This window comes from Cnephaeus nilssonii (genome assembly GCF_951640355.1).
Source record: "Cnephaeus nilssonii genome assembly, chromosome: 5".
NCBI lineage: Eukaryota > Metazoa > Chordata > Mammalia > Chiroptera > Vespertilionidae > Cnephaeus > Cnephaeus nilssonii.
The window spans coordinates 56,630,855-56,658,630 of NC_137076.1; the positions used below are offsets into that span (position 1 = coordinate 56,630,855).

The 27,776-nt window shown below is 45.1% G+C and overlaps 1 protein-coding gene across 1 annotated transcript in view; it reads left to right on the plus strand.

Annotated features, from left to right (window-relative positions):
- SLC10A7 (solute carrier family 10 member 7) overlaps positions 1-27,511 on the plus strand; it is a gene marked incomplete at its 3' end in the record, with an annotated part of 198,290 nt that extends 170,779 nt beyond the window's left edge. The window contains exons 10-12 of the mRNA XM_079771181.1: positions 6,744-6,817; positions 23,331-23,476; positions 25,005-27,511. Of these exons, the coding sequence (XP_079627307.1) occupies positions 6,744-6,817; positions 23,331-23,476; positions 25,005-25,034 (250 nt within the window). The remainder of the gene's footprint in view (positions 1-6,743; positions 6,818-23,330; positions 23,477-25,004) is intronic.
- Between the last annotated feature and the right edge of the window lie 265 nt (positions 27,512-27,776).

Genomic DNA, 27,776 nt, shown 5'->3' on the forward strand with positions numbered 1-27,776 from the left:
TTTATGAGTAAGAATTAAGCCTAGAGCCAATGAGTTACCAAGAAAATGTGACTCATTTAGGTAAGTCTGAGAGTAGGAACTATTTTAAAGGTGGCTTTTGTTGTTATTTTTTTGTTTGTAAATGACTTGTTAGGGCACCTCAGAAAAGGCATGTGCCCTTCACTGGCTGTTTGGCTGGTCCTTGTGGCAGAGTGATCATCAGGCCACTCATCCTGTCCTATCAGACTAGGTAGGATGCCATGCTTGTGAGTGAGGGACTGACAAATTCTTGAAAAACACAGAATAGCCACTACAAGGGCTGCTGAAGGAGGACTGGTGACATCACAAATAGTTGAATGAAAACTGAGGATTTTCAGCCTGAAGCAGACTGGACTTTCATAAGGCCTGTGCCCTCACTGAAGTTGTGTTAGGTTTTGAATGTGCTTGACCTGGTGTCAGGCATCACATTCTTTGATAAACAAGACCATGGAGTGACTGTAATTGTGCTCCTGGGTAATGGGTGTGTAGCCCCAAATATTCCATTAACATTTGGGGATTTGCAATTGGACAAGATTTAGTAGATGGTTTTCACTTTTTTTTTTTTTTTTTCATGCTGAGAGCCCTATAATGCCTGGAGATTTTATCGGAGGAATGAAAATTACCGTATTTTCCGGCGTATAAGACAACTGGGCGTATAGAAGGTTTTCCTGGGTTAAAAAGTCATCTTATATGCCAGAAAATACGGTACCAACATTTAGAGAACCCTGCTCAGGGCCAGGCACTGTGCTAGGGATTGTGCATGAGTTATTTCCTGTAAGTCTGACAGCAAAGACTATGATCCTGGGCATTTTTGTTGCTGTTTTGCAGATGAGAGCCCACGCTTGGAGCTGTTTAGTTTAGTAAATTACCCAAAATCAGATGACAGATGGCACACCTAGCATTGAAATCCACTGCCATTGACATTTCCAAAAGCACTGGCCCATGCTTTTTCTACTGCATTAAATAAACTACTGCAAGCTCTTTAAAAATTCATAACACTTGTTTTGGTTAGGAAATTTTTAGAGAATGTTTAACTGAATTCTTCAGGTTTACACAGAAACACACACAAATTAATCAAAGACACCAAAAATTGGAACTAATACCCATTGGTTTATATGCTGTTGAATTTAATTTTCTTTTCCCACTTTTTGTTCCTTTCTACTTAAAATTGGTGAAAGTGGCCTGTGGGGTTTTTTCTTACCAAGTCAGTATATCTCAAACCAATCCAATTATCCAGACACAAAAGTCTCAGCATGGAAAGCAGTCTTTTTGTACAGCATGTCACTGACCTCCAAGGATGGAAGTTTAGCTTAAACCTGGAGAGACCCACCTAGAAAATCCAACTTCCCTGCAACACTCTGCTTCCCTGGTTAATACCGCTTAGCCTGACGGACATGGCATGTGAGCCTCCTCTGCTCTGAGTATTTAAAATACACTTGAGAGTAATGAGTGTATTCTCATCTCTCTGTCTATAGAATAGTGTTCAGGTTATAAATTCCAACTCTAGAGCCACACAGATCTGAGTTTCAATCCTGTGTAATAACTGTAACTTTTGTCAATTTCCCCAATTATAAAATGGAGACAGTAGTAGTACTATCTCATCAGGGCATTTGGAGAATTGAATAATGTGCACACAAAGCCCTCAGCATAACACCTAGCATATAGTAAGTGTTCAGTAAATATTAGCTACTGCAGAATATTTATTATATCAAAATAACATATTATTTCAATAACTAATTATGGAAGAGAGGGAATTAGCATTTCTGGTTTTGTAATACATTCTTTTGGACGTTTCTGTGTCACTGTTGCTAGGAAATGAGAGTTTATTCATCAAACCAAGACTCAGCCGTCCATGGTGACCTACGCTTTCTACAACTTTGGAAAGCTGTCAAAGTTAAGAAAAGAAAATTGTTGAAAAGGCTTAGAAAAATAAAGCAGTCATTGGGAGCCTTTTAAAAATATATAAAAGACAGTTTGATAAGCAGATAACAGGAATAGAAACCTAGAATGTCACTAGAGTGACAAAAGAAAGCATTAACAAGGGAAAAGGAAGAAAACAAATATTCAAATATTTGTGCAGGTCTTTTAATCTTTATCAGTACATTTTCAATCCCAGGTCTCAATGGGCCTCTCTCTATAGCCCTGTGAGGAAGGGAGGGCGGGAGGGAGAGAAGGAAGACAACCTGTGGTTAATGATAAGTCTCTTACCATTTCAGAGATGAGGCAGCGGAGCCACAGAGCTCTGGGTAACTCTTTATGCTGCTCAGCTAATGACAGAGGAGGTCACCTCCTAAAATGAGTGAAAACAAAACACAGGTCCAGAGGTCAACAAAGGAAAGCATTTCGCGTGGATGTTCCCTCTAACAGCACTCACACGGGACTCTCTGAGGAGCTTTTCTGCTCCACATTGTGTGATTCTCCCTGTAAAACCTCTGACATGTTTTCCTTTGTGGGTACTACAGAGGGAGGCAAACGAAATGCTATGTGGGAAACGTGGATGGAAATCTCTGTAAGAGCGAATAAAGAAACTGGCTGGGAAGGAAAGGAAATAAACATCTCAAGGGAGGCCAGAGGGATCAAAAGAATTATAAAAACAGGATAAAAAGAAAATATTAAAAAGACATAAGGTCGAATCAGAAAATAAATAGTAATGTGATTCAAACGTGTGAGCAGACACAATAGAGATGCTAATCGCTGAAAGTAGAGTCATTATGGGTAAGTGCAGAGCACAGTATGGCTGAGGGAAGGTCACTTAACAAGATAGCAGCTCTCACCCACTACATTTAGTGGTGGGTTTTTGTTTGGTTGGTTTTTCTTTGGTGATTTTTTAAAAAATAATTTTTCTTCTCAGAGGTAAACTTATCTCCAAGACATGGGGCAGCCTACTTTCTAGTTGTGTGACTTGCAGTTGTGCTTCGAGTTCCCTTTGTGGAAAAAGCAAGGTAATAATACTAGCTACCTTAGGAGACTGTTCAGAGAAGGAGAAGTCCAGGCAGCGAAGTGCTAGAAAACAATCATCGTTCCCTGCTGTGGTTACTCATCAGCATCAACGACATCGTGACTGGAGGGCTAGGTGAGCAGCCGCTCTGTTGGTTTTCCCCAAGGTCCGAGATATGAAGTGGTCTGTTACTTTCTAAATAGGTATAGGCCAGCCCTGTTTAAGGGGAATATTGTTTCTAACCTTAAACATTCCACTTGGATTTACTGATCCTCCCTCCCGACTGCAGATCCTGTCAACAGAGCCACAGGCCGGTTTCGCCTGAGATCAGGCCTGTCACCGCCCAGTGTAGGCCCGGCTGAGCCTGCTTCCTGGAGCAGAGGCATTAGCACGTCCCTGCAGACATCCTCCTCAGCCACTGTACACGCTTCTCTGGCCAGTGGCAGCCGCGCCAGCTTAAGTCAGCGCCTTCTTGGCCAGAGAGATGTAGACACATTGGGATGTGCTCTCATCTGGAAAGGAACAAATACGAAGCAGAGCAAAGTTCCCCAAAGGAGAGGGTATTGTCCGACTCTGGGAAGGAAACCCAACTGTTCGAATCCAGATGCAGCAACCACTGGATATAAACGAGGGAGCAAAGAACTAGAAGGAAAGGCCTCCGTAGGGTTGCAGCCCCAGGCATTGCTGGGGCAGTCCACACTAGCCCCGCTGGTTATGCGGCATGGTCTGCAATCAAGGTGGCATTCATTCCCACACAGTTGACTGTACATTCTATCCCCAATCTGCCTACTTCAAGCTTTTCTAATTTCTGAGGTTCCCGGGCCTCCGTGTTACCTCCAGTTCTCTATGGATGAGTGAAGTGCCTCTCCCTTTACATAGAAAGTAAAATCTCTGATATAAATTGCCTCCATTTTCCGCTTCTTCACCTGGAAATTTTCTGTAGTTTTCACTCACCTTGTCTTCTCTGTTCCCAGCACAGACCAGAGGAAACAGCCCCTCGGAGGCTAAAACCCCTGTCTCATCCTCTGGGGCCTCTCTGAGCACCTGGCCTCACCCGTTGTTTCTCCTGCTGCATCTTCCCTCTCTAGGTAATCACATTCCCATGACCCTCTTCTTCTCTTCACCAGATTTCCTGGACACTCTTCCCTCTCACCACTTCCAATTCAGTGCACCTGGACATGAGCTCCTAGGCTCCTCCCAGACAGCACTGGGCCCTCCCATTCCCCACTTCCCACAATGCCTTGATGCCTTTCTCAGTCCTACATGCTCAAAGCTTCTCATTTCTTCTATCCCTCCTCCTTTGACAAAGCAACAGTAACCGTAAAATAACTAGCAAGTACTAAACACTTGCAGCATGCCAGATTCTAAACAAACATTGGCGTTTATCCTGACAGTGGCCCTCAGAGGCAGGCACTATCATCACCATTTTATGTCCAAGCAGAGGATGGTCTGAGTTTAACTTCTGGTGCATTTTTCCCAAAAGGCTGTGCTCTTAAGCTCTAGGGAGGCAACATTTATTTCATAGAGGCCAACACTTGACAAGTTCTTTTAATTCTGTCTTCATGTCTTGTCCCACCACCTCCAGCCCCTGCTGTGGTTCTTCCTGCGTCCTCTCATCATCTTCGGTCTCACACCGCGCCGTGTGATTACTCCTCTTCCTCCTCCTGGCCCCACTTACCAAGGCCACACTCCTTGTCACAAGCCAGTGTCCCTGCGCGCAGTCAGCCTGGAGAGCCTGCACGTGTCTCTGCCTGTTCTTCTAAAGGCCAGCCCACTAGCTGTTTCCTTCAGGAAGGTTCTCCGTGCTCCATCACCACCCACTCCCCTGCCCAGCTTGAGAGAATCCTGGCCCCACTCCAAATCACCCCCACCCCACTCTTGTTCTTTCTCTTTTATGGAGTACACACCTGTCTTCCTTTCACATTCGGCCTCCATGATAAATGAGGGGACCAAGGACTATGTCGGCCACGTAGTACAATGTTTACAGAATAAGAGCGGGCCCCAGCTAGTTTGACTCAGTGGATAGAGTGTCAGTCCACAGACTGAAGGGTCCTGGGTTCAGTTCTGGTCAAGGGCATGTACCTCAGTTGCAGGCTCGGTCCCTGGCTCTTGTTGGGTAGGGAGGGGAGCCGTTCATGCAGGAGGCAACCAATCCATGTGTCTCTCTCACATCAATGTTTCTCTCTGTCTCTCCCCCTCCCCCTCCTTTACACTCTCTCTTAAAAATCAATGGAAAAATATCCTCAGGTGAGGATTAACACAAAAAAATTAACTAAAAAAATAAACAGGGGTGGGGGCATATATGGGAGTGGGGTGTTGGGGGGGGGCAATGGTAAGATATGTACACATATAATACCTTAATAAAAAAATTGAAAAAATAAAAATAAAATAAACAAATAATAAGAATGGTATCACGATATAAATATGAGAATGAAATGTGGGAACGGCAAGGCAATCTTATTATACTCAAGTGACATAAATCCACGGAGGATTTTCAGCTGAGGGGGACACCAAAAATGCAGTTTGGAAAGTTGTTATCAGAAAAAAGAGCTGGAGGTAAGACCGTTTAGGAAGCATGAGCACATGGGACGTTTCAGAGGTGAGAAGACCGATGGGCAATTAAATGCTGTCAACCTGGTAACAGGGGACAGGGATGATGTGCAGGAGACGGCCCTTCTCCCTCCAGTGAGTGTGTCACAGAGAAAACGGGATATGGGGACCTGTTTAGGGAAGATTGCTCTCCCAATGGAAGTCATATATGAGGCTGAGGTTACTAAAGGAAATGGTGGGCTCTCTTTTTGTGGAGATCCTTAAAAACCAGATAGAGTGCTATACATCTGCAGCTGTATGCATGCCACCGGGTCTAGCGTGTCTTTCCATTTGCTGACTCTTGTCTGGGTCCAAGGCAGGGGATGAACGGACTCACTGTGGCTTCACACCCTCATTCTTCAGGAAGGAATCATCTCTAACATGTCAAGGACACAATGATGATAATGACATTTCCAGCCTTTGTCCTGGTCTCTAAATTTTTATAATCTGAAACAGGAAATCTGAATATGATATTCACCAGTACTGACCCCCATACCATTCAATGGCTTTTGGCTAAGTGAGGGTTTTTCATGCTTAACGTACTATATAGCAATAGTAGAACATAGCAGTTAAGAGCTATGTAGGCACAGGAGCCAGACTTAACTTAAATCCCGGCTCTGTCACACCCTGGCTGTGGGGCACTGGGTCCCAGGCGCCTGCTCTGCCTCCGTTTTCTCAGCTGTGAGCAGGGATGGATTGATATGTTTACATGCAGAGGCCTGAGAGGAGGCTTGATATAGGGGAACTCCTAAAAAATGATAATGTTTTACTAAAACCTGTGATGTTGAGTCTTTGTTCATACCATGCGTTTCTCAAAGGACATGTTGTTCATTAAGTGAGCAGTTTTGCAGACACAGTGACTCTGTCGAGCCAGCAGGTTGCTCTCAGGTGACAGCCTAGGCACTTAGCCAGCAGTGCCTCCCGGCGACCTTCCTGGAGTCCTGCGCCACCAGCTGATTCCGTAGGTGATCTTAGGAGACCTCCACCACCCGTTTTAAAACCGTCTCCCTTCCAAGGAGAAGTGACTCAGAAACGATTCTCTGTAAAGATATTCAGACATTTGGGCATAGAATTTCTTCTGTCTCCAGGATTGGTTAAAGGGATGTAACACGAAGGTGGGTACTACGTTTGATTTAGGATATGTTAAATAGGCTTTTAATGAAAGTATTCGTAAAGCACTGTTTTCTCTTGCCCCTAGGAATAATTCGGGTTTCACACCAGCAGACACTGTGGCTATCATTTTCTGTTCTACACACAAATCCCTCACTTTGGGTAAGTGATTCTCACAGACTCACAAACTAGTTTAACCCTCAGATAGTTACATATTATGAGTGTGAGATTCAAGCAGTGCTTCAGATTAAATGGAATGGAGTATCGTCCACTCGGTTAAAGGACAATAGCAAAATGAGAATGGGCCATTGCTTTGAAATACCATTATATGATTGAACCAATTTTGGAGGGCCTAAGTTTAAAAATGTAGGATCTAGCTTAATTTGTAAGGTTTTTGATTCTCATAAAAGGTTTTCAATGTGGAATGTTAATGTTAAAAGCTGGGGATGGGGGTGCACAATGGGCAAAAACTCAGCTTTGGAAGGCTCTAAAGTTGCCCCTGGAAAATATTAACTTATTTTCTGGAAGCTTGGGGCAAGGTGGAAATAACATTATTTCTCTAATTGGATATTGACATTAATTTGAAGTTCATTTCAGAATGTTATGTTGTGCCGATTAAGAAACACATTATCATTATTATTAACTCAATCTGATTAGCATCTAAAGTGAAATAAGTATTTATTTAATGGACAAAAATAGATCAAGAAGGAAAATGCTGTTCTCTACTTAGCTTTATCCAGTTTAGTGGCATTATCCCAATAACATGTTTAGGTATCCAGAATCCATGTTTCTAGTCATTAAAAGTCATTAAGTAATCAGAACTTCATTGAAATATACATCACTCATAAACTCTTTGGGCTAATAGGCACATTGTGGCAAAAAATCGTAGGAAAACTCCTTTTCATTTTGGCTTGTGACTCACTGAAGAGAAGGAAGAATCATGACGTGGCTGTGAGTCTGCTCATGTTCAAGTTCAGTCTGAACCTAGAAAACAAAGACAATTCATAATGTTTTTGCTCCCCCCCCCCCCATATTTGTCTGACACTCTCGCCAAGTTTGGAAAGTGATTTAGAAATTGGACAAACTCTTTGAGGAGCTGTTGCTATCTAGGGATTCAGCTAATTTTAAATATGCTGTTCATACATTGTAGCATGTTTGGTAGGTTTTCTTTATAATCAAGACCAAAGTGAAGTTGAAAGACCTTTGAAAGCCACATTCCAGTCCTGATTTTGTGACCCTGGACAAATCACTTAACCTCCTGAACCTCAGCTTTCTCATCTGTAAAATGGGGTGGTAATACTTTGTAAGGCAATTGTAAAGATCAAAATTAAATTTGTTAAATAGCTAGCACAGTGCTTATATGTAACGGGTAGTCAGTTCATGCCAGAATGTATGTAAATTGCTATGGGTTAAATGAGCTAGCCCGGAAGAGCTAGTGTGCTGCCTGGCACCTAGCAGGTACTCTTAACTGTATTACTAGTTACTAGTTACTTTTAACTGTATTAGTTATGACTGTGTTACCATTCCCAGTCTGTCTTGTAGATTTTCATGTAACAGGTGTGGTTTAATCGTTGACCTCAACAAAATCATCTGACACTTTTCTCCCCGTGTGGTTATTGTGATGTGATGTCTGGATTTCCCGGTCTCCTAAAAAGTAAGGGGTTGTTATAAAGGTGGGGAGTCCAGAGGTGGGTGCCCGCAAATGTCTCAGATGTCCCAACTCGGGGTCTCCTGAGCCTGTGTTCTTCGAGCAGATGCTGAGCCGCAGCATTTCTACAGGCTCGCTCCTCCCAACAGGGCATTTTTTTGTTTCTCCATGATCTTTGTGCTGGAGTTGGATGTGTTGAATGATGAACTCTACCCCTCAAAGCACACAATCAGCATCCTCTTCTTCTCTATAAGCAAAACTCCTGTTCCCTCTTCCTTTCTGTCTCTCCTTTCCATAATCCCAGGGCCATGCTCTCTGTTCTTGATGCTTTCTGAAAGCGAATTTTCAGACAAACAGGTAGGTGCTCTGCACACCAATCAGATGTAGCTGTTTGTTGAAAAGGGTTGGGGGAACTTGGACTTGTTTGCTTTTGTAGTGTCCTCTCCTGAAACAGGTACTTAGATTCTCCAATACAATACTAGTGTAGTTACCTAAGTAACCGTGGAGTATAAATCCTTAGTTACTTCTGTAACACGACAGACTCAATCCCTCTTAGAACTATAAAACCTAAGTACTCATCCTGACTCTTCCTCTGGTACCTCCCAGGCCTGTTTCCTTAGCTGTGACATTAGAGACTTTAGTTCCAACTCGGCCATTGTATCGTGCCTTGATCGTACCTGGGTAGCATTTATAAAAATGGCCTCTTTGCCGCTTCCCTTGTCTCAGGAGCCCCCTTATTTTCCCATATAGCAAAGGGGCGTTTGGGTCCTATTGCTAGAATGGCCTTGCTACACCCTATAAATTTACTGTGTCTGTTTTCACCAGATCGAGTACATGTCCCCATCTCCTGGTGCCCGACATCACTGGTACAGAGGATGTGTCACCACAGTGGCCTAATGCAACTTCTATCCACATGGACATGAAAGAACATCACACTAAGTGTGAGCAATTCATATTTCAGAACAAAGGAGGAAATTTCAGATAATTTCACTTGGAGTTATACCTTCACCTCATACACACAGCTGAAATACAACAGATTATATCTACTTGGTATTTAGAATATATATCCATACCTTTGGCAGTCACTGTCATAGTATTCTCCAAGTGGTTTTATACATACACACCCCCGCACACACACTCAGCATCTCAAATAGAATGCTTATGAATACCATTCATTATTACATCCCGTATTCGTATTTATGAATAAATCATTGCAGTCCAAGTGGTACCCATGTAACTACAGAACCAGAGGTGAAAACTTTGCGTGAGAAGCCTTCTGAATACTGTCTTGTATGTACACTCTCGATCTATTTTATTGTTCTTGCTCTTGCCCTGTCTCGATCTCCTCCATGTGCTCGCACCTACACACAGGCTGAATTTGATTCATTGCTTTTATTAGTGCATTTGCCATTGATTGATTAGTTCTTCGTATTAGTACTTTTTCTATTGATTGATTGCAGATGAAGTGACTATTTGACCTTTAATTATGAGGCTTCCTATTGAAAATGACATTGAGCTATGGCTTCACGTAATCCATCTGGAAAGCCTGACATGATGCCATTCCCCGGAGTTCGTTGAGGAAGCAAGAGGAGGCTCCGGAGGAAGCGCAGGCTATCAGGGGCTCCGTCGGAAACAATACCACCGGCTTGTCCGTGTGCTCCCGTGGTTTCAGCTCAGGGCTGCAGATAATCTTACATTTTGTCAGGAGCATCCCTTGCTGTGGGCTGCCCTAAAGGCCGTGGACTCTCCCAGAGCCTCTCCAGCTTGACGCCGCTGTTCATACAGTAACCAGAGCTGTTTTACACAGCAGAGACCGAGGGCAGCTCGCGCCCTATTAACATGGCTGCGCGCACAGTGGGTCAATAGACCACATCAAGAAAGAAATTCGATCCCAGGTGCCCTGTGAAATTAGTGTTTTATTTGTCTTTTCTCTTGAGTATTCAAGTCACTTTTGTTATCTAGAGTTCTAATAGACGTAGGAAACTTCCTCACTGTACCTGGAAAGAGAACGTTTCAGGGTGTTTGAGATCCTTCAGTGAAGTGTATGTTTGTATTCGTTTTTAATGTTTTTAAATGGCAAAATGAATGCATATACTCTGAGAACATGTCAACTGATGATCGGCAGTCCGATGTGAGGTTCCCGCTTGTTTCTTTTTTGCAAAGCATGTCAATGGCAAGAATGCTATGTAAATGTTAAGTAGAGGGTCATGATCAACACTTATTGCAAGTCCAGTATGTGTCTTGCCATCTATAGACTCTTTGTACAAAGGCGAATCAAGCAGCTCTTCCTCCCGACATTTATACTCCATTGTGAGTCTGTAGCTGAGCTGTGACCAGAAACTATGCACTAAGCAAAAAGAATATAACTTTTCTGTAGACAGCAGCTTCTGGAAAGAGTAGAAAGAACCACAGACCTGAGTCTAGTCAGGATCCAAGTTCCGGTTCTCTCACCAGCAGCTGGACCACATCCCTGAACTGCTGTGGGCCTCGGTTTCCTCGGCTGTGAAATGAGCAGGTGGCCATGAGCTTGAGGTTCCTGCCAGCTTCATGTGTCTGCGTCTGCGCTCAGCAGCGGATGTCTCCGTTCTGTAGGACAGCAGTTCCCCTGCTCTGTGTGAAAGGAAACAAGTACTCAAGAGGAAGGGTTCTGTGAGTGACGTTACAGTATTACAGGAAAGGAAATCTGGCTGTCGCTTCTTCCTGAAGATAAGAAAATACCATAATACTCTGCAAAGATGTTCAGAGGAGCAACAAAATCTGAAACAGTTCTTTTTAAAAATATATATATTTTTATTAATTTCAGAGAGGAAGAGAGAGGGAGAAATAGAAACATCAGTGATGAGAGAGAATCATTGATCAGCTGCGTTCTGCATGTCCCCTACTGGTTATAAGATGGGGATCAAGCCAGCAACCCAGGCATGTGCCCTGTCTGGGAATAGAACCATGACCTCCTGGTTCATAGGTCAATGTGCAAACACTGAGCCACATCGGCCGGGCTGAAATGGTTCTTGTTTTCAGTTTTACTTGGAAGCTTTTCAAGAAGGTTAAACGATTCCCTGCAACTTGGGCTGAGAGGATCATTTAATAGCATCTAGGTTATTTTCTCAAGAGGAAATGGAATTGAAATACCAAAGTTTGCCTTTCTTTTTTCTTTTCCCTTAAAGCTTATCTGTGATTCCACTTGGCACATAAAGATTATTATCTTAATAAAACTACCCTTCCTACAATTGGGAAGCACTTTTAAAAGCACTTAACTCATCATGTCATGGTACCTGAACAAGGCAGAATATTAGCAAGTCAGCAATTATTGTCCTGTTTTGCATACACAGAAATGAAAGCCTGGAAAGAAACTTAAGAACTTATCCCAGATATTGTAGAGACTAGAGTCTGGGCTTCTGGACTTCCTGTACCGATTGGATAATAGGGTACAAAAGGGCTTAGAAGGCCAAATAGTGCTGTGTTACTCCAGCCGTTGTAACTATGAGCTAAGCTTGGCTTGGATGGCTTTATCAGTTGTTTAAAAAAGAAAATTACCTCCAATTGCATTACTGGTTATAAGATGGTTTTACTGATTACATTGCTGGTTATAAGATGGTTTTTAAGTACTTAATCTCTATCATTGTTCCCATAAACATATTTCATGTAGCCCAGTCACAAACTGGTACTCATTCCTTTCATTCTTTCTTAACAAAAGGTTGTGCCCTATTTAAAGTGAGTCTTGATGAGCCAGCCTCCTCCACCACCCACCCCCGACTTTTGTGAGGCCACGGCTGCCTGTCCTCCATTCCTGCAAGCTAAGAGCCACAGTGTTGTCCGACAATAGACTACTAACGTGGAAACCGAAGTCAGAGTAAAGACAGAAGATACAAGCTTGTCTTTGGGGCAGAGCCGTAAATGTTTCTGCCCTGCAGTTCGCCCCTGGAGTTACAGTTCTGTAAGGAAGGGCAGTTCAGGGACCCCTGCCATTGGACAGACCCTTACAGATGCCCCTGGAGTAGAGGCCCAGTAGATTTTACTACCACGCTCAAGAGACGGGGGGGCAGGGAGGATCTGTCATTTGGTGCTATTTTCTGATCCACATGATATAAGATCACCTATATTTAGATTTTATTAGTTCAGCTTCTGTAACAGTTTCTAAGCCTTTTATTGATTTACTAGAGGCCCGGTGCACAAATTCATGCACGGGTCCCGCGGTGTGGCCTGCCAGTATCAGGCCCCAGGTTGCACCCCCATCCTCGCAACCCTGCAGCCCCGCCTGGCACTCCGCTGTGGCCTGATGCCGTCCCCTCACCTGCTCCATCATCCCGCCTGCAGAGCGATTGATCAGGGCCGGGCCCCCAGCTCCCAGCTGCCGCCACTGGTTGCCATCTGTGGAGCAATCGGGCGATTGGGCCCCCACTTGCACTTGCCTTGGCCTGGCGCCACCCACTCACCTGCTCCACCATCCTGCTGTGGTCCCGCTCTTATCAGGGCCCATCAGGGCCAGCAGTGCCTCCACTGCCACCCACTGCCAGCGCCACATCAGTGATACCTGCCATGTTCCACGCCGCCCCCTGGTGGTCAGCACATGTCATAGCGAGCGGTCAAACTCCTGGTTGAACGACTGCCCAAGGGGACAATTTGCATATTAGGCTTTTATTATATAGGATTTTAAAAATTATTTATTATGTTTTCAATAGAAGTAGTAATAATAATAATGACAACTGACATTGAGTATTTAATAGGCAAAAACTGTGCTAAGTGCTCATTATATGAAGTAATTCACTTGAAAATCCTTTTGTGTTGTCAGTGTGGTATATGACTGGACTGGTCAGTTTAGACTTCAATGCCAGGGACAGTCACTCAAATGGAAAATTCTCACTGGGGTAGTCAGCTACTATTTTATCAGAGCAGCTACACAAATGTTTGTGTTATCTTTATCAACCCAACAGGTGACGTTACTAATTAGCATAATGAATTCAGAAATAGGTTTTTATTGATGAAATTACTGACTTGTCACTGTCTGTGATAAATTTAATTAATGGACTCCTTGATATGCAGACTGCCTGAGAACTTTGAAGACACATCCCACCCTAGCTGGTTTGGTTCAGTGGATAGAGTGTCAGCCTGTGGACTGAAGGGTCCCAGGTTCAAATCCAGTCAAGGGCATATGCCCAGGTTGTGGGCATAATTCCCCAGTAAGGGGCATGCAGAAGGCAGCCAATCAATAATTCTCTCTCATCATTGATGTTTCTATCTCTCTCTCCCTCACCCTTCCTCTCTGAAATCAATAAAAGTATTTAAAAAATAAAATAAAAAAATAAAGAGCAAGTCCTAGGGCTGTGCTGGGTGCTACGCTCTGCCAAGTTTTGTGCCCAGCTGCTTTGAGGAGGCTCCATGGTTGCCTGAGGCTGACTGTGAGGTCACTGAGTCCTGCCCTCAAATGAGCTGCACCTGCTCTGAGTGACCCCCTCATGCACACTGCCAATGAGAGCACTGGGAAGGTCAGAGCAGGTTGCTTAGACTGTTTTTGTGCTTGACTGCTAATGCACAGTGAGTTAAAAAATACCTGTGTGGAGTTATCCTATATAATAAAGATGTAATATGCAAATTGACCATCACTCCAACACACAAGATGGCCACCCCCATGTGGTCAAAGATGGTCACCCCCATGTAGACACAAGATGGCCGCCACAAGATAGCCGGCAGGGGAGGGCAGTTGTGGGCGATCAGGCCAGCAGGGGAGGGCAGTTGGGAGGGACCAGGCCTGCAGGGGAGGGCAGTTAGAGGCAATTGGGCTGGCAGGGGAGTGGTTAGGGGGTGATCAGGCTGGCAGGCAGAAGTGGTTAGGGGCAATCAGGAAGGCAGCCAGGCAAGCGGTTGGTAGCCAGCAGTCCTGGATTATGAGAGGGCAGTCGGACATACCTCGAGGGGTCCCAGATTGGAGAGGGTGCAGGCTGGGCTGAGGGACACCCCCCCATGCACGAATTTCGTGCACCAGGCCTCTAGTTTTGATAATAAAATGAGATGAAATTCTAAATCAGCCAGACATAGAGACATCCAAACTGGCAAGCCTATATTTTTCTCCTATCTCACAAGGTTGAGGCAAACATTAAATCAGAAAATAGATATGAGGACGCTTTGAAACATTAAAAGCAGAAGGCTCTGGTATTTCCTGGGTGCCTACTACATGCTAGGCATTGTATTAGGCACATAGATTGCCTTATCATCTCATTTATTCTTCACAGCAACCCTGCACAATAGCTATTATTGATTGCATTGTCCACACTAGAAAACTGAACCTCAGAGAGGTCCCCCCAGTTCACACAGAGCTGACCTGCAGCGGCTCCTCGGTCCACCTCCAGAATCTCCTGGTGTCCTCTCGCTCCCCCTTGTTACCAGACTCAGCTCTGAACCTGGCCCACCTGGAATCACCCAGGAGCTGTCCAGTAACAGGAGTGCCGGGACCCCTCCCCACACCCATTAACTCGGAATCTTTCAGGCATAGTTTTGAGAAAGCCACCCAGGTGATTCTGAGGCGCGGCCGGGGCTGATGGCCACTTCCTTGGACCACCTTTTGTGTCTGCATTTATGTTCCAATGTGTTCTAACAAGACAGGATTATACCTACTTAATTGTTCATAAAATTGGCCATTCGTGTGTACCGATTTGTGGAATCCACAATTCTCTGTGTTATTAGATGCGTTAAGTACTCAGTGGTTAAGGAGGACAGAGGAGATTAAAAAAACATCATCATTTCCAGAAATGGCTCCCAGAGTTTCCTTAATTTCTTCTTCTGCCTAAGAGTCTTCCACATGAGGTCTAAACTGCCCAATTCGTGTTTCATTGAGAATAAATGAAGGGCAGGAGCCAGTGGGCAGGACGCCATCTGGTCAGGTTACACCACGGAAACCCGAGGCAGCCTTTTTAAGAGGTGGATTTAAGGATAAATAATTGATTTCTAATCCCCCAAATCAAAACTGCCTTGTTCTTTTATGTCAGAAGGCACCTTTTCTGAGGTTTGTGTACATCATACACATGGTACCATCAAGAAGAAAGTTACCACTCTAGCTGCTTGCTCAGTGGTTAGATCATAGGCTCACGGTCCAAAGGGTCTCGGGCTCAATTCCTGGTCAAGGGCATGTACTTTGGTTGTAGGCTCGATCCCCAGCCTGGGTCAGAGTGCATGCGGGAGGCAAACAACCGATGTTTCTCTCTCTCTCCCTCTCTCAGGTGAGGATTAAAAAATATATATATATATATATATATATCCTCGGGTGAGGATTAAAAACATATATATATATATATATATCCTCCAGTGAGGATTAAAAAAAAAAAAAAAAAAGAGGAAGAAGAAAGTTATCACCAGAGGTGATTATCACCATGTTGCTAAAATTTTAAAAAATATATACATTAAAAACAATTAGCCGAAACCGGTTTGGCTCAGTGGATAGAGCGTCGGCCTGCAGACTCAAGGGTCCCAGGTTCGATTCCGGTCAAGGGCATATACTTGGTTGCGGGCACATCCCCAGTAGGGGGTGTGCAAGAGGCAGCTGATCGATGTTTCTCTCTCATCGATGTTTCTAACTCTCTATCCCTCTCTCTTCCTCTCTGTAAAAAATCAATAAAATATATTTTTTTAAAAATTATTGTTCATTGGGATCACACCTTACGCACATTTACCACTTAACTAAGATTTTTGAAGCCTTCTGGAAGTTCCACTGTCCACTGTTAAGAGGATTATGGATACGAAACTTTAGGGAAAACTGTTTTCTTTGCCTCAGACTTAACATGTCCACGTGCTTTTTCCTTTATTTATGTGACAACACGCCTAAAACAGCCTATGAAACTAAACCAGGCTTTCCAGGGCCATCAGACGGCCGGCTCTGTGTCGATGACCCTGTCCAATACATTCTGGTGACTTCGCATGACTTTTGTCATGTGAAATCCTCGTTTCTATTTCTGATGTTCTCACATCCTCGAGTGTGAACAGAAGCCAGACTTTCTCTTCAGAAGACAGACGACTCTTCACTCAGAGCCTGGAAAAGTGAAAATTTCTCTCTGCCCTCCTGCCCGCTGGTCTCCCTCAGCACGGCGATGCCTCCTGGAGACGCCGCGTTCGAATGCAGGCTCCTCGCACAGTTCTTCATTCTTAACTCCCTGCTCGCTAATTACTCCCACGATGCTTCCAGACGGGTGAGGGTGCGCCTCATCTTCCGAGGCCGAAACCTTCCCTGGGTGAAGTTAAATGTTTCATTCCAGCATCTGGTGAGCCCGCTCAGCCCGTTCATTAAACATCTTTTTCCACCAGAACGTGCCTATTTCAAAACAAAAGCAACACCAGGTGCTCATTTTGGTCTAGTTTGCATCTTTATTGGCATAAAACTTTCAGCCAAGTGGTAGCATTACAGCCCAGGTAACTGAAGGCAAAAACACAAGCTTTGATTTTCCGAATGGGCCGAAAACGCTCGCGAACCCACTTCTATTCCAAGCGAGTCGAAGGCCAGCCACCCAAGCCCCTCGTTGAAAGGAGCGCCTCCCTCCCTTTCAGACCTTTCCCGTGTAACTGCTCCTCTCTGGCCTCACCCTCTGGTGCGCTGTGCTAATGCTGTCCAACAGCTCTTCGCCCGGGGCTGCTCAGGCCTCTGCTCCTCACTGCACCACCCGCTGCAGTGCCCGCTGGTGCTTGTCAGAGGCCACACCTGGGCAGCTCTCGGCTGATCAGCCGGCCTCTGATGGGCCCGGGCCCCCCTGCCTTCACCTGGAGGCAGGTGGCCTTCCTTTTTACCCTCTCTAAAAATCGGGGTAACACAGAGGCTCGCTGAATCCGTTTGCCTGACGGCTTCTGATAGCAGTGCTGTGTCTTCTCAGCCCCCTGTGACCGGTGGGCTTGCTCCTTGCCTGGCTTCGGCTTGGTCTCTATCTTCTCTCCTGGTTAAATGAGTAAGAGCATAAGACGGGGGAGGCGGGGGGTTGCCCATTTGTTCACTGCACCGACCCCAGTGTCTGGCACGTAACAATGAAGACTTACTACTTACCAGACATTGTGTATTATTTCACTTAAAAAAAAAAAAAAACCTACAAAGTAGGTACATTTTACAGATGTGAAAACCGAGGCTGTGTAACTTGCCCCATGATGGTCACTCAGGAGTTAAGGGGTGGGCGTGGGGTTCCAGCCCAGGGCTTTCTGACTTGGCTGTCAGGCCTCTCCTACCGCACTGCACTGCCCCGTGCAGGCTCCTGGGTAGGATGGATTATCGATCGCTGCATGGACCATCTGTGTTACTAAAAACTAGCTTGCTTTGGGACAATCCTTCCTGAAAGCCTTTTGTAACCAAATTCTAAAACTGCTGTTGGACCTTATCAAAGCATCGTTTCGTGCTCTAGAAATGGCACAGAATGGCCCCTTCGTTTAGTCATGGAAATAAATCAGTGCCAGTGAGTTTGATTTTCTGTGACTATTCGTCTCCTAGAGAAAGACTGTGGGGTGAGTGTGTGTGTGTGTGTGTGTGTGTGTGTGTGTGTGTGTACATGTGCTGGGGACGGGGACACAGAGATTGGCATTTAGCGATGCCGGACAAGAGGGTTCGTGTTTCTCAAACACTGACCGCCTTGCTGGGCTGCATTTTGATTGGGGAGACTGTCTATCCCAATGACTGTTAAAGGCAAACATGGGCTTTCCTGAGAGATCCACTGACCAGGAAGAGCGAGAATTCAAATAACAACGTGTAGGGCATTTGGATAGTAAAGTTATGGATGCTTCTAACTAAGAACAAACGAAACGAAAGTGGAAAATCACCATGACAACTAAAGAGAGAAGCCACTGGACCCCCGATTGGCCAGCAGCTCTCTCCAGAGCTCAGTGGAGAGTCAGAGGAAGCACTTAAATGGGAACAAGTGGTGTGAATTCAGGCGAGCGGATCTTTGAAAGACAGGAAATGGTCCAGGTGAGTGGAGTAGACCATCTCTCAGCCATGTGAGAAAGTAGCGTAATATCAGATTCCAAAAGACACAAGGGGCGTTTTCAAAATATTTCCTCTCCTGCTCCTATTTTTATCCTATAAAATACAGTCCTCCCCAGAGGGTGTGTGTGAACAATTCCCTTTACAGTCCAGTGGAGCATCAGGTATGTGTTCCACATCCTGTCGCTTTCAACAGGAAACATTACTTAGCACCTATTCCTAAATAATCAATCCCTTATGTATTGAGCACCGTCCTGCGCTGCGCTTAAAGACACCATAGGAGAGTCAACGAAAATTATAATACTTTGCCTGTGTTCCGGGGAAACAAAACCTACAGAAAAAAGAGGAAGACACCCACGGGGGCCACCTTCATGGTGGAGGAAAATACACAGCGGAGCCCAGAGAACCCGTGGTAGGATTTAGGCACCTGGTGAGAAAGGACGAGCCCAGGCGGGCTCAGCTTCTACAAAGACAAGGCAGGGCTGGGCCGGGGCCGTGAGGGCAACAGGCAGCGGAAAGTTGGGTTTGATGGAGTTAACATAGCTTCGTGATGAAAAGCAAAGTAGACTGGGGTCTAATCTGCCTCCACCACCTGCCCTGATGTGTGATGGCAGACAAGTCACTTAACTGCTCGAAACCTCGGGTTCCTCATCTTTAAGTGGGAAAACGGCACCATAGGCTGCTGAAGGATTACATGAGAGAACGCAGGCAAAGCACTGGGCGTGCAGCGAGCACTTACTCCAGGGGCGGGTAACAGTGGTTTGCACTGAGGTTGAGTGGGTAGAGGATTCGATGAATGGGCTCTGGAAAGTCCTTGTGATTCTTGAGCAGGGAGTGGGCTTTCCTGGATCCGGGCTTTAGGAAGATGCATCCGACTGGTCTGCAGCGTTGCTGAAGGGAAGCGTCTGAAGACGGGCTCTGGCAGGAGGCTGAAGGGTCATCTTAGCTTGATTTGTTGAGGAACTGAATTGGGAAGGTGTGGTGAAAGCTGAGGGAAGGGGAAGGGTGGGTGGAGGGGAGACTCTGCAGGAGCGTCATGTAGAGCCGGTGGCTTCCTCCGGAGCTGGAAAGACAAATGGGAATAGTCAAGGTGACCCCCCAGGTTTGAGTTGTAGAAGCTGGGTAAGCCGGTGACAGAAAGGGGGACACTCATCCCTTAGTTGGGGGAAAGTTGAGGTAGTCAAGGCCCCCAGAAGGCTGGGACTTTGCCTGTGTTCTCCTTATGTCCTCAGCACGGGAACAGGAACTCACAGACAGCAGAGGCCCAAAGAGTATTTTTTAATGAATGGATAGAAAGATAGGGAGAAAGATAGAGAACAGTGTGTACCTACAAGTAAAATAAACTCTAAATAATGATATCAAGTCAATAGTTTTTATATTGTGAACTATAAATAACCCTTTAGTGGGAATTATACAAAGGCCCATGTGTAATCTCTGAAGACGGATATCTGTTTCTCAAGGAAAAATAGAAAACAGTTCATCCAGTAGAAAGTAGTAACTTGAAACTCGAACACTGATACAAAGGGAATATTGTAATTCAGAGAACATAAAATAAACATATTTAAAATGGGCAGGCGGGGGGGGGGGGGGGGGCCTGTTCCGGTTCGTATTGTTTTATCCCTTCCATCCTGGGAACAAAGAATAAAAGAAAAGGATAAAAGAAACCTCTTCCTTGCTTGTTAGAAGAAGAAAGCTTGCACTTGAAGTTCCTACCGGGCAGATGTCTGTTGAAAGCTGTGCTTATGGAAGATGCTGCCGTGTCAAACTCTGTTGGGTGATTTTAGACGAGTGTGTCATGTGCGACATGGAAATGTGGCGTGCCGTACATTAGGGATTTGCCAAGTGCTCGCATCAGGCGGTGACGTGCCGCGAAAGGGCTCTTTATCCAGCCGCACGGTGTGCGTGTAGAGCAGTGGGGAAATGCTTTGGGTGGAAATTACTTTAGTCAGAAAAAGAATCCATTTACAGTGTGCGCCTTCTAACATCTTTCAGACAATGCATTGTATTAAAGAGGCACTTTTTGATTAATGTTTTATAAACATTTTTCAGCATGACAGCTTAAAGTCCCTGTAAAATTGTAAATGCATGCCTAGTGTTCACTTCCATAAAGTCAGATGCCACCTCATAAAGTCTCGTTGGCTCCTGTCAGCCATGGTGACACAGAATCAGTACCTGGGAGCATTAAAATTAATTTCCTTCATTTATATTACTGCAGTGATGGCGAGATGAAAAGAGTCCTATATTTAAATTTTACTTTTAAAAGAAAACTCTTTCTAGTGAGTTTGGTTTTTTAAAATCATTGCACTTTTTTTTTTTTTTTACCTAGTTAATGAATGTAATCAAAATGGAGTCATAGTCAGCACAGTAACTTTATGATGGAATCTGGAAAAATACAAACCCATTCATTCAACGCACTCCTCTTGAGCACCTGCTGGATGCTCAGAGCTGAAGAAGAAATGGCCTCAGACCCTAGGAAGCTTAGCTCAGTGAGGAAAACACACGATACCAAGTCTGGGACCCTGGGCTGAGGTGAGCCCCAGGTTTGGTGAGCACAGAGCTGAAAGCCAGCCTTGGATGCAGCTTAAGAATGAAGGGCTGAAAGGCCGAGCCGGTCAGGAAGTGGGTGATGGGCATTCCAGGCAAAGGGAGCTCAAGTGCGAAGGCCCACAGGCGGGACAGGGCGTGGGAATGGCGCACGGCTGGGCTGGCGAGGAAGGAAGCACGGGTGCTCCTCGTGGCTGAGCACAGGGACAGGAGAGGGGAGGGGAGGGGAGACACAGAGGGAGTGGGGGCCAGTCAGAAGGCCCTTGTCCCGTACGGTAAACGCCTGCGTGATTTGACATGATGAGATTGTGCTCAACAGCGGTCACTGCGGTGCAGAGTGGAAGGTGGCTTGGACAGGAGGTGGTGTGGGAAGTCCAGCACAGGCAGGAGAGACATTCCTCCCGGTGAGGTGGAGGGTGGATTCGGGGCCACAGAAGGTAGAGGTCACTGTACACTGGGAGCTTCCTGAGGGTAAGGACTTGGCTCGTCTCTGTCCCTCTCTCTCCGGGGTGGTCCCTACAGTCGCTTAGTCCCTCATCCACAGGAAGTCACAGGAGCCCCGCCAAGGAGAAGGAGCCCACCAGGACTTCTGCCTGGAAAGCTTTCTGCACCCCAGGCCTGTTCTGCTTCGAGGCGTTGCAGTCCCCATGGCGTCTGAACTGAAGACCTCGGCGTCTCCCCTGACATGGAGACCTGGAAACCCAAGTTGCCTGCGTTGCAGTTCCGGCGTCACCATGGGGAAAGTTTCCGTTTCCTCACTAGGAAAACCGTGCACAGGGTAGTTTCATCAGCCTCCGGGTTATTGCCAGGCCTAGTTCAGTTAACGTGGGAAAGCGCGAGATGGACGCGCCTGGCCTCTAGTAAGCGCTCAGTACGCGCGAACCACTTTTACCCTTAGCATTGCTGTCTCTCTCCCTGATCCGTCACAGCCAGTGGATTTCCGGTGTCTCGGACACTAGGGCACCTTGTATGTCTTGCAGTCGGTTTCTTGTTGACTTACGGTCGCAGCAGCCGCCTGACTGTCTCCCTGGCTTCCCTCTCTGCCCAGGGACTCTGAGCCCGAGGCTTAGCCAGGAAAGGACACCTCAGGCGTTGTAGCCCAGCAGCCACGGTCCTCGAATTTGGGGTCGGAAACCCCTGCTCTGATCACCTTTAGGGGCAAATATTCCCATATTTCATGCGCTCCCTGGAGCCCCACCTTCCCTTCACCCCCGTCCCCAGCTTCTCGGCATCATCCCTTTGGACCAAGTCATCTTTCCTGAAACAGGGTGGGTGTGTTCACATCTCCTTTTCTCATCGGAACAACTTTCCAATGTCAGATGTGGCTTTTCAACTGTGAACAGATTGAGCGTATTGTTTTTTAAGAGAAACCTTTGACTTTTATATCGGCAAGAAGACAGAACCTGTGCAGAAACCTCAGCCTGTACTTTTGCAGCTCTGAGGGACGTTGCTGGGAAGAGTGGAGTGTTTTCCGTTTACGGCAATGGCATGTGAGGCCAGGAGAAAGAAGGCAGCGTGAAAATGCATGTTTAGTAAAGGCTTGAAATTCACCAGAAGCACAAGTAATTGAAAACGCAGAGCTTCCCCTCGCCGGGTTATAATAAAAGGTGGTTTCTGTGCCATCGCTGTGAGAGCTTGGGAGCTGGGGTCCTTTTCAGAAGCTATTCTGAAGAAAGGAGGAGAAGGCTAAGCTATCACAGCGATCCAGGTGACAGAGCTGACCACGGACACACCCGTCCTGACAACCGGGCCGTATTAAAACCATTGGCAATAACAGTTTTACTGCCAGTGTCTGGATTGTGTTATGGAAGCTTAATCGATACACACTATAGTCAGCTGCTTTCAAAATATGCACACTGCGCCCTTGGTGTAATAGAGTGTAGACTCAGGAAGTAGTGTTCATGGACCTGAATTCCATTAAAACTTCCAATGTGGGTTTAAACAGTCAGCGCTCGTCTTAGAGTTCGCCTGCCATATGCAATGTTGTATAACACGCCTTGAGACCCTTGGCCAAATGAGAACATGCAAAGCCTTTGTTAATGTTCATTTGGCTAAAGTACCCTCCTACTTACAGCAGTGTGTACCATTCGTTATCTGACCATATCCTTCCAGCTCTCAAAAGTGAACTTTGGGGCTTTCAAACGGTGCCAGGAAGGCCTCCCTATTTCACGACTAAGCAAGAAAGGATCCATTCTGAACTTTGGCCTCTCTGGGATTTTTCAGCCTTCCTGAAGCAACTCTATTCCACGCTGTCTCCTCCCCTCCCCTTGTTAGACAGGCTGCTCATGCAGCAAGAGATATTGGTGCCCTCAAATACTGAGCACCTTCTGAGCTTTCATTGGTTCCAGGTGGAGCTCAGAGCTTATGTAGTGAAAAGAAGATGAACCGACTTGGTGACTCATTTGAGACTTTCCCTTTCCAGTCCTGTGAACACCCCCAGGGGATGCAGCAATGACCTATTCCAAGTTCCAATGTTACTGGAGAATGTCCTTAATTGATGACAGACTGAATGTGCCTCTCGATTTCCTCCCTTTGTCCATCAGGAATCCCAATGCTGAAGATCGTGTTCGCAGGCCACGAGCACCTCTCCTTAATCTCCGTCCCTCTGCTCATCTACCACCCGGTGCAGATCCTCCTGGGGAGCGTGCTGGTGCCCACAATCAAGTCGTGGATGGTGTCGCGGCAGAAGGTGGGACTCCGGACAGATCTTATTTGGATCCGAATCAGATTGAAATGCTATTTCTGAGTGTTAGCTGTTCACACACTGCATGTTCTCATTTTCAGTGGACATACTTCCTTAACTAAATCCAATAACGATGCATGCATCCACTTCAGTCTGAGCAGGAGGGTTGAAGTTAAATGTTTTGTATGGTTATAAAAGGACAATTACACTTAAAATGCAGCTTGTAAAGCTCTTTTCCATTTGCTCATACTGAAGGGCATGGTGCAATGGGGTGAATGTTCAGTAAATACACTCAAAGCACATGGGACCCGTGAGCCAGCCAGCAGCCGGCTCTGCCCTGCTCCCTGGTGACCTGGGGCACATCACTCCTCTGCCCCTCAGTGTCTGCCACTCGAGGACTGATGCTGAAATCTCCCCCTCGGAGTTGTGGGAGAGCATGTGGCAGGCGTCTGACAAAAGCGAGCTGCGGTGGTTGTCGTTCCTGTCACTGCTGTCCATTAGTGACTGCAGCACTGTTTGCAGCAGCCCCGCTACCCCCGCTGCACAGGTTGGGAAATAGGCTCAGAGAGTGAGCAGCTGGCCCCAGGCCGTGTGGGTGCTTTAGTCAGTGTTAGAGTTAGGACTTGAACCCTGGTCTCTTTGGCCCCCAAAACCTTTCCCCTGCACCATGAGGACACTCCAGACAGAAGTACACACTGCTTTTCGAAGATGCACCCTAGGTCCCCAGGCTCCTACCTGGAAAGATTAACGCACCCAACACCGTCGCTCATTTAGTTACTTAACAAAGCGCTCGTGAGTGCCACTCTGCGCTGGGCACGGCTCCAGGCCTGGTCCTCCCACTCGGGTTGGTAGAGGAGCATGTTAGTACCTTATTCTTTACTGTTTACCCATTTTGAAAACTTTCAGTTAGACTTATGCTTACATTTATCAATGTATGTGTGCCTTATGGACCAGAATTTCTACATATACATTTTGACAAAGAATGAAGAAAATTATCTGAAAATCCTGATACCCTAATAATAATATACAGCCATAGCAAATAGCAAACTAATCAGAGTGAAATTTTCTAAATGTTCCAAAGCCCTGGCATTTGTTCTGCAGATAAGAAGCATTTCCAAGGGGAGACAACATTGGACAGCGCTGTTCATCTTCCCACACTGGGGCCACTGTCTAACTTAGAATACGCCAGGGGCTTAGGATGTCATCCCTCCCATTTGAGCACAAAAACAAACACAGAGCACCCATCACAAGGGTATCCCCGATGACCCTGCAGACAAGACTGATTGAGACCTGCGGCCAACCCCAGTGCACAGGGGACTGTGTGAGTGGCCAGGCCAGGCCGGGGAGGTGACAGCCTACAGGCCAGAGAGGTGGGCGGGCGATGTCTGTGTCACCGAGGTTTGGGTCAGTGGTTACCTAGTGCTCTCTGGGTGGGCCTCTTCCTTCTCGTAGCATCGGTGATCTGGTGTTTATTGACACTTGCACTCGGCTCATGGGTGCTGTCCAACTCTGAACTGCATCTTCTCTCTTGCAGGGAGTGAAGTTGACGAGGCCAGTCGTATAGCACAGGCGGTGCCCGGTCTGCGGCGATGTACATATGTACAGGGTTGTGCATAGTCCTGAGACGCGTACTTGTGAATTTTGCTTCGATGCATATTTTATTTTTTTACACACAGAAAATGATATAACTGTTGAAGTGCCTTAAAAATGTATTTGACAAGAGCGTTATTTCCAAAACCGACTTTGGTGGTTACTGCCAGGGGTGGTGCAGCATTTTGGAGTTGTTTCTCATAAGTGACAAAAGCCCCAGCTTTGTGCACACAACTCTGTTATGGCTACCGTACTGTTCGAAAGGAGGTCGTGCCATCAGAGGAATGCCCTTCCGAAGACGGGGAGAACTTCCAAAGTCTTAACCACAAGTACTTTGATTTACTGTGTGATTTTTTTCTACAACTGTGACATGCCTCCTATCAACTCCACAGGAGTCAGAGACTGAAAAGCATAAGTTACCTGCATTCCTTGACATCACTTTTTTAGACATTCCTTCAAATAGTTTCCACACAGAAATTCCTCTGTGCCATGATCAGAAGTTGTGATATTATGTGTCTTAAATTTACTACAAGCTGCTTCAAGGAAAAGACCTGATGGTTGAGTTATGAGTCAATTAAGTGACGTTTTGAGGAAAACTACAAGATATGGTTTTCAGGATTTTCAAAATCATAGATTTTTCATTTTTCTTCCAATTTCTTTCCTATTTTCCCACACACTCACAAACTCATAACAGCCAAATGTGAGACACAAAACTGTTATCAGTTTGAGAGCAGCAGCAATTAATGATGGACTATATTCACGTTCCACGACTGAGAAAAACTTTTTCCTGTTACATAGATGTGCTGAGCACAAATCACCCCTTTTAGCCAGAAGCAGCCTGTTACATCCTTGAATTAAGCATACTTACGGCATTTGAGACAAGTTATGAATGAAATTTTCCTTGGCAAACTTGACAAAGGATTGCGACATTAAAAAAATTTAAATCAGATTGCTGTTATGAATAAATGGAAATATGAAGGTCAATAGATGCAAACAGATGTTACAGATACACATTCTTTCTAGCCAAATGGAAAGAAAAGTGGGCACAGAAAATGCAAAACCACTTATTGGCCAAACTATTAAGTAAAATTCATTCCCAATAGGGCTTCAGCTTTCAAAACAGTATGGAATATTTGCCTCTGCGATGGCTGGAGAGCATTCACTGGACCCAAAGAGAGAATAAAGCAATATGTACAATCAGGGGACACTCTGCTTCCTATACATCCTCTGTGACATCTTCTCCACGTGTCTTTCTTGATTTGACAGACAAGATTGGCTCCTGGGGTCACACCGGGCCACACTGTCCTCGGCAGCTGTCTTCTTGTTTTGTCAACAAAAGAAAATAATTCCTTAGGAAGCTATCAAGTTTATCCATAGTGTAACTTTGTATTCTTGTTACTACCAGGTCTCATCTCCTGTGTGCTTCTTCTGACTCATTTCCACATCACTGAATTTCACAAATTTCAGAACAGTTATCCTCGGTGTCAATTTTAAAGCTAGTGCCAGACCTTGCATAAAACTATGCTAAATGGGCTATTTGTCAAGAGTTTTCATTGTCAAGACTTTTGCTTGTAATTTTGCTTGATACTTTGGATGCCTACAAATAATGGAGCTCAGAAAGGTTTCTGTGTTCTGTTCCTGTAAACTTCTTCAAAGTTCAGAGTAAATGAAATTGAGTTACAATAAAAGCTAGCATTAGAATACTGTTTTTTCCCCCCAACTTATCTACCTCTCTTGTCAAACACCTGTAGTAGGTGTGTGATTATGGGATAGAATTCAACTGAAAATACTATAACATCTTTTGCTTTAAAAAAAAAAAGTTTTTTTTTTAAATAATCTACATGGTGAATTTTGGTGGCTTTAGTGATATGTTTATGCCTATTTTTTTTTACACAAATGCTGTGGCATATTTTTCCATAAAGAAAAAACAGAATTAAAATTTATTTTTAATTCATGTTTATTGGGATTTAATTATTCATGTCTGAAAATACTTTATTATGTTTATGTACTGTCAAGCTATCTGTTCTATGCATTTGTTTTGTCTAAGTGTATTTATGAAAGAAATAATTAGATTATATTTATGTTTACCCATTTTTCCAACTGGATTTTTTTTAATGGCTGTTAGGAAATCTGATTTTTTTAGTGGGTGATAATGTTTATTCTTATGTTCTTTTCTAAGTTTTAAAATTTTTGTGTGTTTTTTTTTTCCAATTTCTTTCCTATTCTGTTTAAATTAACACACCTCTGGCTAATGTTCAGTGTTTGTTTATGCTAAATACCAAATTTTTTCAAAAGGATTGGTAAAGTAATGAAGTGGATTATTTATGATGAATGGAAGATGAAAAGGATTCTATGATTAAACAAAGAGATGTTTCAGAAATCACAAGAGAACCTGTGTCTTATTGTTAGCCTGATTTCAGATGCACTCCCAATGCCTTCTGAGAGCCTGCAGATTTCTCTTGAGTCTCCCAAACACTATTGTATCATTTGTGGTGAAATAGACACAAGCTCCACCATCTTCCCAGGTATCCTTCTCAGTACTTTCTCCAGGCCATAAATCTACAGCCAGAAACAGCCCTGGCTTTTGTATCAGAAATATGATATGTGTTCTCTGCATCAGAGTTGAGGACCAAAAGAGAAACATATCCAACAGAAGTGATAGATTTTGGGTGATCTGAATGCTTGTTACCCTCGTTATTCTTTTGAGAGATAGAAA